The 9371-nt window shown below is 45.7% G+C and overlaps 1 protein-coding gene across 1 annotated transcript; it reads right to left on the reverse strand.

Annotated features, from left to right (window-relative positions):
• Positions 1-1835: 1835 nt before the first annotated feature.
• Positions 1836-4396, reverse strand: irf2bp2a (interferon regulatory factor 2 binding protein 2a). Its single transcript, XM_040140085.1, has 2 exons — positions 3273-4396; positions 1836-2955 (listed from the first exon to the last, which is right to left on the reverse strand). Exons 1-2 carry the CDS (start codon positions 4105-4107, stop codon positions 2237-2239), a joined length of 1554 nt encoding a protein of 517 aa, XP_039996019.1. The 5' UTR covers positions 4108-4396; the 3' UTR covers positions 1836-2236.
• Positions 4397-9371: the final 4975 nt, after the last annotated feature.

Raw genomic sequence — 9371 nt, forward strand, 5'->3', positions numbered from 1 at the left:
GTAGGTCAAGGTGCCAGCTAATAAAAAAAAATCTCTGAGAACAGTGCGTAAAACAGAATATGGAGTGGGTGTGTTGCAGATGAGCACAATAAAGTGTTACCCTTTATCAAGCTGGGCGGTGTTGCTGATTTTAAAGTCCAACTGATAAGATAACTTTCCAAAGAACAGAAAATAACAATAAACAAACAGCTGTCTTCAAAATGCGCACTCATGAAAAACAGGTTTCTGTCAGCCAAGAGCTATCGAGTCTCAAATCACTTTGGAAAAGTTGTTATTTGCGCTAAATGTTTTGTTGAGAGGCAATTTTGTCCGTGACTCCCTTTTAGTCCTCTCAATTAGGGGACAATAGTCACCCATGCCCTTCTGAGTTGGCTAAACAGTAGGGTGCAAAGGCTATGTTTTCCTTCAACATTATGAATCAATCACTTAATCAGGACACCACACAGCTTATTAAAGCGTGGGTAATCCCTCTAACGACGCTGAGGTGCCTACCAAAATACATTTAAAACATGTGTGTCAGTGCAGTGAGGTCAATAACTCCCCAGCTGATGAACAGATTCATGGGCACCGAGCGAACTACTGAACGACCACAGTAAGAGCTGTTCATGGGCCTTTAATTACCAGAAAACAAGAACTGCTTTTATGATGCGAGCTCTTGCTGAATTTGGGCTGCACTGACAGCCTGATAAAAACATGAGCAGGAAGCAGATTATTATGCAACTGCCTACGACACCAAGTCCCCCGTCTTTACTAGATACTATCCTCCGCTTGGTGCAGTGTCAGCTACAGGGCAGTGAGAGCTCTTTGTGTGAGAGGAGCAAAAACAGTCTCAAGATTGCTCCTCTCCTGCAGACACAGTAACTGCAATTTGTCACTTAACGACCCCATAAGCCGCTCATCGCTTGTAGAGACGAGTGTGGCTGCCTACTAGCCGTTACGGAGACAGAATTGCTGGTTTTTAAGGCCGCGCTGCCATGAATCTGCTACAATTAAATTTGCATCTGAAGAGATGAGGTTGACCCGAGGCTGGCATTTAAGGCAGAAACGGTGTTACCAGTTTACTCTGAAGGAGCACACATGGCACACTGAGGCAGAAATCTGTTCTTGGCATGTGGAAGAATGTTGTAGTATCAGCGGTAGTGTGTAGTAGCGTGGCACAATGTAGCACACAAACTGAAAGTAAAGGGGTGTTGCTGCAGTGCTAATATACCCAATTCATGCTTAGAGATAGTGTGTAACACTGATTTTATTCATAACTCGTGATTTGTTAACTGCTCGGTGAATCAAATTTTGAAAATAACAGGTTTGCCTAAAATAAACTCCCTTATAACGTCATGACACAATTTGCACACAAGCTTGAAAATGTGTGGCGCCAGTATAAAAACTAAGGATGTCATTCAGAGTGGTTAATTTCAGCACAGGTCCTAATTTGTGGTTACACAACATGGTTACACTATGGTATCATGTTGACAGTCATGCACTTTCTCACATTACTGACTCAACAGATTCCATCTGACTGAACATGACTTGGCACCTATTTCGGTACGCTGCAATCAGTTACAGTGATGCACAAGCCGGAGCAAATTTGGAACAAAGTGTTTGTTTTTTTTTCCCCCAACCATGCTTTTCCACGAGCCACGAACGGCTTGTGTGCAGGAAAAAGCTGCCGTCCTGCAGCTCGAAACAGTAGCCTACTTATGCTGTTGTGCAGCGTAAATCAAGCCTCCTGAGCCGTCACAACAAGCCTGCGCATCAGAGCAGAGAGCCCAATCTCATCATCCGTCCACAGTTCTGTGTAACTTAATCACTTAAATGAAGCAAGCTCAGACAATAAGTTCATACAAGATCAGAAATTGTATTTGGCAATTTTTAAACAAGTGCATACAAGTACAGCTAAAAGCATTTCAGTTTTGCCAAGTGCTCGTAGAGTAGCATTAGTCACATTCTACGTTAAACAGGAACTGCCACCAGACCTAGAAGTACATCAAGAATTTTGTTAAACATCAACAAAGAGGAACGTAGTCCATTATAATGAGTACATACCTTTATCTTCAAAAATATAGAAACACAATGTATTCAAAAATCAAAAATTATACAACCATGTTTACGAAGTATACTCTTCCCTTGGGTCCAATATGTACAAGTCCGTTAGTTTGTTTGAATGGTATGTATGTGATATTTATATATTTATACTCATATTTTTGCTTCCCCTCCCTAAAGAAGTGTTCAAACAAAATCAAGGGTCCCTCTCCTTTTTTACTTTGACATCTCCTGCGAGGATGGTGGCGATTTCTCCTTGCATGAAAGCCCATGGTACATTCGAGCCAACCAGGGGACATTTCTCTCCACTTGGACAGTACACTTCACCCGTGGCACCTTGCTGCTTTATGCTTTCTCTCGAGCACGGGAAGCAGAACTTGTGAGAGGGCACAGACGGGCACTGAACAAAGTGTGTGTCCTCCAAACGCTCGTGGCACAGTGTGCAGCACAGGGGTATGCTGCCGGGTACCGAGGAGTCCGGAATGCTTTGGGGGTGCACTTGGTCCATGCCTGGCACGTGGGGGGTACCTGCACCAGATGCATCTCTCTGCGCCGGCCTCCTCTGATTCATGGAGGACGGCGACAGGGGACTGCTGCTGTTCCTCCGGGTGGTGGAGTGGACTTGGTTGGCGTCCTTGGGAGAGCTGTTCCCACCTGCATTGTCTGCCGCCATGATGAGCGCCGCCATGGGGGACTGGCCGTTCTGGGCCGCCTCAGGTGGGGTGGTGCGGGAGTGGGGGGATATTGTGGAGGGGGGAGAAGCGAAGCTTGGTGGGGGAACTGGAGGCATTTTCAGTCCGTCAGTAGGTGGTGGTAACCACTGCTGTCCCTCTCCATTTAACTTGCCAGCTGTCCCCTCTCCCTCTGGTTCAGGCGACGCTTTTCTCTTCATGCTCCGGGGGTGTTTTCCTCTGTCTGGAGGAGGGAAAGGGTTAAACAAAATAGTTGAGTTGCACAGCTCAGACAAGGATCAACAATTACTCTGGAGGGAGACATGCATTTTTGCTGCTCCCTGCTGCACCACAGGCTACAAAACAATAATAACAAACACCACAAATAAGCTCGAGAAAAATCATTTCTGCAACTTGGATTTTGCAGAAATTATACTATTTTTTTTTTCTATCATTTATACATTATTGGCCAATTCCAGAGCTCAAACGAGGTGACAAAGATATCACAAAAATGAAAACTGCACAAAATATTCTTGAATTTGAACACTACTGGGTGCTTACCTGACTTGGAAGCCGTGGCGCTGGCCTCATAGCCCATAACCCTTTGTTGCATGGCCGCATGGTCCTTCTTGAACCTGTTGTCGAAATTGTGCAGAGCCATCAGGTCCCTCACCGTTTTGCCCTTGCCCATCCAGTCCGGGTCTGCCCTGTTTTTGTGGCTCTCGGAGATCTCCGGCGTGAGACTGTCCGGTCTGTGCTTCTCCTTCACCTCTCTGTCGTGCTCGGTGCTGGAGACCGAGGCGGGTCTCTTGCCCAGGTCGGCGGGACTACCGGCCGCCAGTGCGGAGGGGTGCCCCATCTGGCCCGGTCTGCCGTTGACGGCGTGCACCGGGGGCATGTTCCCGTTAACCAAAGGCACTAGATTCGGGGGGACCGTGCTATTCCTGCGCGGGTTGGGGCTCTGGCGGTTCAGCTCCGGCGGCTCGTCGGGCTTAGGAAATCCATTGGGGACGGGCATGCCGTTGGCCTGCCTGCCCGACTGATACTCAGGACCCAGCCTGGGCGGGCGGTCGGAGGAGAGCGGGTACCGGTCCAGCGGCTGCGGAGGCCGGGAGCCGGGGTCTCCCGCCGCAGCGTGGTTGATCGCCTGGATCTCTTTCCCGGAGAGCTGCGACTTCCCCGGCCCGGGAGACCTGCCCTCCTGAAACCCGTGAGCCCTCTTGAGCTGCCGGGCCGTCTCGATGACAAACTCAATGCGGTCCGCTCCTTCGTAGTTGACACATCCCCTGCAGACGGGCTCGGTAAAATCCCAGATCATGGCCCACGGCATGCGGGGCAAGTCGCATAAATAACACGACTGCCTCCTGGAAGAAGCAGCGACCGACGCGGACGACATAGCGCTCGTCGTCGACCCCCCGAAAAGAAACCCAAAATGCGTCTTCCTGCTCCCGCTTTCCTCCGGGCTCCCTCGTAAAGCGATGAAAGAGCAAGTTCCGCGCGTGGAAAAAACACACACTGGTCCTCTCCCGACTTTTAGAGCAACAACGTAGAAGTTTTAGAGGGAGAAGTTCATGTCAGTGTGTACTTTACTACGGCGCTCCTCTATCTATCTCCACTGACTCTCTACTACTGGCTCAATGTGGAGCAGTGACGTCACCACGGAGCTCTAAACGCCTGCTTCCACTTCAGTTTCTATTGACTTGATTTCTTCGACAGACACCCCCCCTCCCCCCTCCCCCCTCTCCCCGTCCTCCCCCTTACCCCCCCCCCCCCCCCAGTTTACTGCAACCTCTGTCACTCACTGCTTTATTATTATTATTATTATTATTATTATTATTATTATTATTATTACTGGTATTTGTATTTTTATTTAATCACTTGAACCTCTGCCAAAACTGCACCCAGTTCAGCCCTACCACCGCCTCCGACTGACCGCAGGGAATAACCCACAGTTCGCATTATTATTATCGAACCTGCAAGAAAAAAAAAAAAAAAAAAAAGAAAAAAGAAGAAGAAGAAGAAGAAGAAGAAGAAGAAGAAGAAGAAGACTCGGGGTCCGTCGATATCAGCCTGCCGGCCACTGGTAAGAGATTTTTATTAGAAAAAAAAAAAAAAAAAGCAATAGACCGCCAGAGAATTCAGAAGGGAGACTCTCCAGCTCCTCCAGTTAGTTGACTGCTGCTTTGTCCTAGACTCAGAGCGTTACCCTTGCCGCAGCTTGTTTTTCTCAATGCACAGCGCCTCGACGCCATGGGCTGCTGCTGCTACTACTACTGCTGTGCAATGAATGAGGTGGGTCGACCCTAGCAAAAACAACTGGGCTACTGTAATCCACTGGCAGTTTTTGGAAATATAATCTCAAAAATGTTGTGCAGCACTTTTAGACAACATATTTTTTTGGTTACAGCAGCATCAAAATTTATAGGGCATATTTTAGGATTAATAGAGGGATTTTACTGCCCACATTTTTTCTCTGCTGCTCATTCTTGTGTGAGTTTACCAGCATGCAGTCAACATGTGCTGACCAGGGTTTTTATCACAAGTTGGTTAATATTTTCCCTGCAGTATAATATAAGAAGCCAGTAACCAGGAAGCGCTGTCATGAGGTGGGGATTTCCAGCCAGTGTGTTGTAAACTTGAATGGATCGGGGTTGCAGCATGAATATAGCTCTGCCCACATTTTATTGCACTGAACAGTCAGTCATCTAAAGCTGCCACCACTAAATGAAATTGCACTGGAATGAATCAGCCATTTTTTTTAGTAAGTAAACAATCAAACAGCACACACACACAAAAAAAATTAAAGAAGCATTAGCCTGGGAGGTGTAGCAAGATTTATGACTGCACTATCATGTTGTGTGTTTTACATGATGGAAAAAAAAAAAATGTTACTAGAAACAGGTCATATAGCAAAAACCCTGCCAAAATCCCCTGAAGTAAAAGTGTAGGTTTGAACTGGAGGAGTGTCCCAGTAGTTTCAGATTCCTCCCTCTCATCTGGTCCCATTCCAACTCATTGCAGCTTAGCCTCGGGCTTTGGGTGAGGCAATGCGTCTGAAACCTGCAGACACAAAGCAGGATATGTTTGTGCAAGTCCATGTGACGTTGGAAAGAGGAAGCAAGATGTTTAGTCACGTACCCTCATCCGCCTCACCCATCTAAGGGACATCAGGCCACTTGGCTCCCCGCCTGCAGCCGTGATCACGCACTGTGGCACGGGGTTTTTTCTTTAAAGGGTTTCCATGAACAAAATAAAGCAATTAGGTTGCTCATCTGTTGCCAAGAAGCACTTATATTTGTAGTGCAGTTGCCATATTTTGTTACGTGATTGTTGTTGTACGGCTACCGACATATGAATGAGCACACCAACAACACAACAATACTACACAATAATATGCCCTGTAGAACATTTACAGACGTCACAAGGTTGTAGTGCCCTCAGTGTTACTCTGACTGTAAACTGCTTTATTAACACACTGTTTCCCATCCCCACTTTCTCTCAATCTCAGTCCTTGGTGGGTGAACAACACTAGGAAGTGTTGTTAGGCTTTATGACATAGTTAGGAAATGACTGTTGTGAGGGGCAAAATAAACATGTTCTCTCCTTAAGATTGGTGGGAAACAGTTGCCTAATGCTTTGATCCTTTGGTTTTCCACTCAGTTGACGTTTCTGCAAGCAAATAGCTACACACTGTTATGCAAGACAGAGGCATGCTGAGATTCAATTAAATCCAAAATGACCTGATTCTATAATAGGAAGATCCATTGATTTAAAAAAAAAAAAAAAAAAAAAACCCACAGCGGCTTCAAAGCAAAGGCAGAGTTGTTCTGAACAGAGGCCAGACATGCACAGATGGCTCTGATTGGCAATATGAACCATGTATACAGTAAAATCACCAGTCTGACCCGGCTGACGGCCATCTAATTTGAGTCTAGCCACGAAACCAGATGGAGTGGCTGTATAATGCTGCTCTGAACATTTCTTTTTTTTCTTTCTTTCTTTTTTTTTCAAGCGGTATGTAAATTGAGACATGAAGTAGCTAAATAAAGAGTGAGAGGAAGGTGACGGCTAGGGGAATACCCAGTATGTGACAGCATCACAGGTCTGATGAAGATGACGTTATTTTTGCTCTGTCGCTTTCTGAGCCTGTTAAATGTTATATCGCCCATCTTTTATTCATGGACGTGAACCATCGCGAATTCTCTCTGAAGTTTTCTGTTGGAGCGGAGCACATCACTGGATGTTTTCTGAGTCTTTTCTCCGTTTCTCCCCACCGACATTTATGTTATATAACCTTTTTAGAACAACTGCTGAGGCGAGCGCCGAACTAAACTGTAACATGTTGCACCAACATAAAAGGAGGTTATAACAGGACAGTCTGAGGACATAAAACTGAAGTTAAGCATCTGGTGTAGTGACCTACTTTGGAGATTAATAGCTGAAAAGAGTGGCAGAGGAGACTGAATGTAATGTGCATGCTTCACAGAGTTCCTGTATATGTAACAGGGGGAGGTAACCATGGAGATTATCATGGTACCCCAACCACCATATATATCCTGTTTAGAGGGCTATTTATAGCCACAGATTTGCACTGCAAGGATTAGAGCACAGATAAAATTTTGGGAGCTCTGAATCATGATGTCAAAGCTTCCATTTGCCATATTAGCAGCTTCCTGTTTTTTAATGAAACGTTAACCTGAATACGATTTATTGATTTTCTGAATGGATTAATTCCCTATTCTGGTTGCATGTGTAGAGCAGAGAAATTATGTGCAGCAAAGACACAAATGAAAATGTAAATTAGCAGTGTAAGGAGTCAACTTTGATGTAGGTATAAAATGGAGGAATTCAAATAAAATGGAGGGTCGACGGCGAAAGGGAAAAATGTGCTGGGCGGCTGGAATCTGGGGGCTGGAGGCTGCAGAGGTGATGTCATTGGGCCAGAGCAAGAGGCGAGTGAAAAACAAGTCTCTCTCTTTATTCTGATCCTCTTTGCAGTCCCAGTGGGGGGGGGGGGGTTGGCAGTCGGCCAAGGCAAGGGCTGCTGGGAAATGGCAAAGGATGCCAAGCAGGCCCCACCGCCAACATTAGAAGCTCACATCTTTGTTCTCAGAAACCTGGTGTGCTGCCAAAGGCCTCATTTCGGCTCCATGGCATGATTACACTGGATGTAGGCCAACTACTGAGAGCTTGCTCGCTCTCCCTCCCTCCCTCTCTCGCTCTCCCTTTATGTTCCCTCCCTTGGCTCTCTCTCTCTCTTTTTCCACTGCCTTCAAAAGCTTTCTGCCAAACATGCAGCAGTTGCCATGGCTGCAGAGAATGGAACATAAAAAAGTGAGTAATGAGTCAGGCTTGGACCCAGATGTGCCACATGTGTATCCATTTAGAAAAAAAACAAAATGGTAACATATCCCCTTAAGCTGCTGGGCTTGTCAGGGGACAGATGACTTAAGTAAATAGCAGAGGGCTGAGAGGGGAAAGTAGAGGAAAAAAATCCCCGCAGAAAAATGTAAATGAATGCAATTGTTTTCACATCCATTTTTAAACAGCAGGTAGTTTCAGTGGCTTGCAGTGCAGATTCAATTTTGGCAACCAGGAACAGAAAGACCTGAACGTTGCCTCTGTAACGCTGTGCTTAAGTGAGCTTGCATGCATTGTGACCTGATGACATCATTTCCTGTCCAGTGGAAACCCCCGCTTATATATATATATACTGTGTACACACACATGCACAGTCACAACCAGACATTGATGTAAACAACCTTTCCCAGGCCTTTTTTTGTAGCAAAATCAGCCCATACAGTAGTTTGAACTAACTGAACCAGAATGCACCTTTAGCATTTGTGTATTTGATGTCTGGTGGTCCAGCTCATAAGCTACTATTAGAATGAGTAACATTACCTGCCCGTATAAATGGCATCTTATCTGCTGCCCATAAAAGGCCGTTGCACGTCTGACTCATCGTTGTTATGTTTAGCATGCTGAACTGAACTGCGCAGTCATTCCAGCTTTGTGACCGACACAGATAAAATTTTTTAAATGTCATTCTGCTGCTTTCTCACACACACACTTATAATTCCCATCATTCACAGCCACTCCCACAGTAGCACTGCACTACTTTCTGTACAGCTGTTTTCTTCTTACACCTTGACTTATCCTCATGCAAACTCCTGAGGGACTTGACACGTCGTAAGGCTCTTTGTGCTACGTTGTATGAATATGTATGTACAGTAAGCGTCTGAAAGTGTGAATATGTCTGAGAGGGACATTTATATTTGGACACATAGCATTTTTTTCCCCCCGGCATCTCTAGCCGACAAAGCTTCTATTTCATTCTTTTTTTCTAGTTGAACCTAAAGGAATGAGGAGTATTTCATGTGTTATGTAACCTCTTCCACTGAGCCAAAATAAAACCTTCCCAAAGTAGGCTTTTTTATTATCGGAGCTCCTGTTTATTTTTGAGAGGCCTCGCTAGAAAATGGACTCTGACATCCCCTGCCCAGCAGTTAACACAGCATTCAGGCTCAGTTTGCCAGTGCAGTGGATGTCATACTGTATATTCAAGTGCACGCATCACATTCACATCCTTGCTGTCCTTTTCTGTCATTAGCTAGAGCCCCCAAGTGATTTGTCTTTACTCCTTTGCATCTGATAATTCTT

Source organism: Xiphias gladius, chromosome 11 (assembly GCF_016859285.1).
Source record: "Xiphias gladius isolate SHS-SW01 ecotype Sanya breed wild chromosome 11, ASM1685928v1, whole genome shotgun sequence".
In the NCBI taxonomy this organism is placed as follows: Eukaryota; Metazoa; Chordata; class Actinopteri; order Istiophoriformes; family Xiphiidae; genus Xiphias; species Xiphias gladius.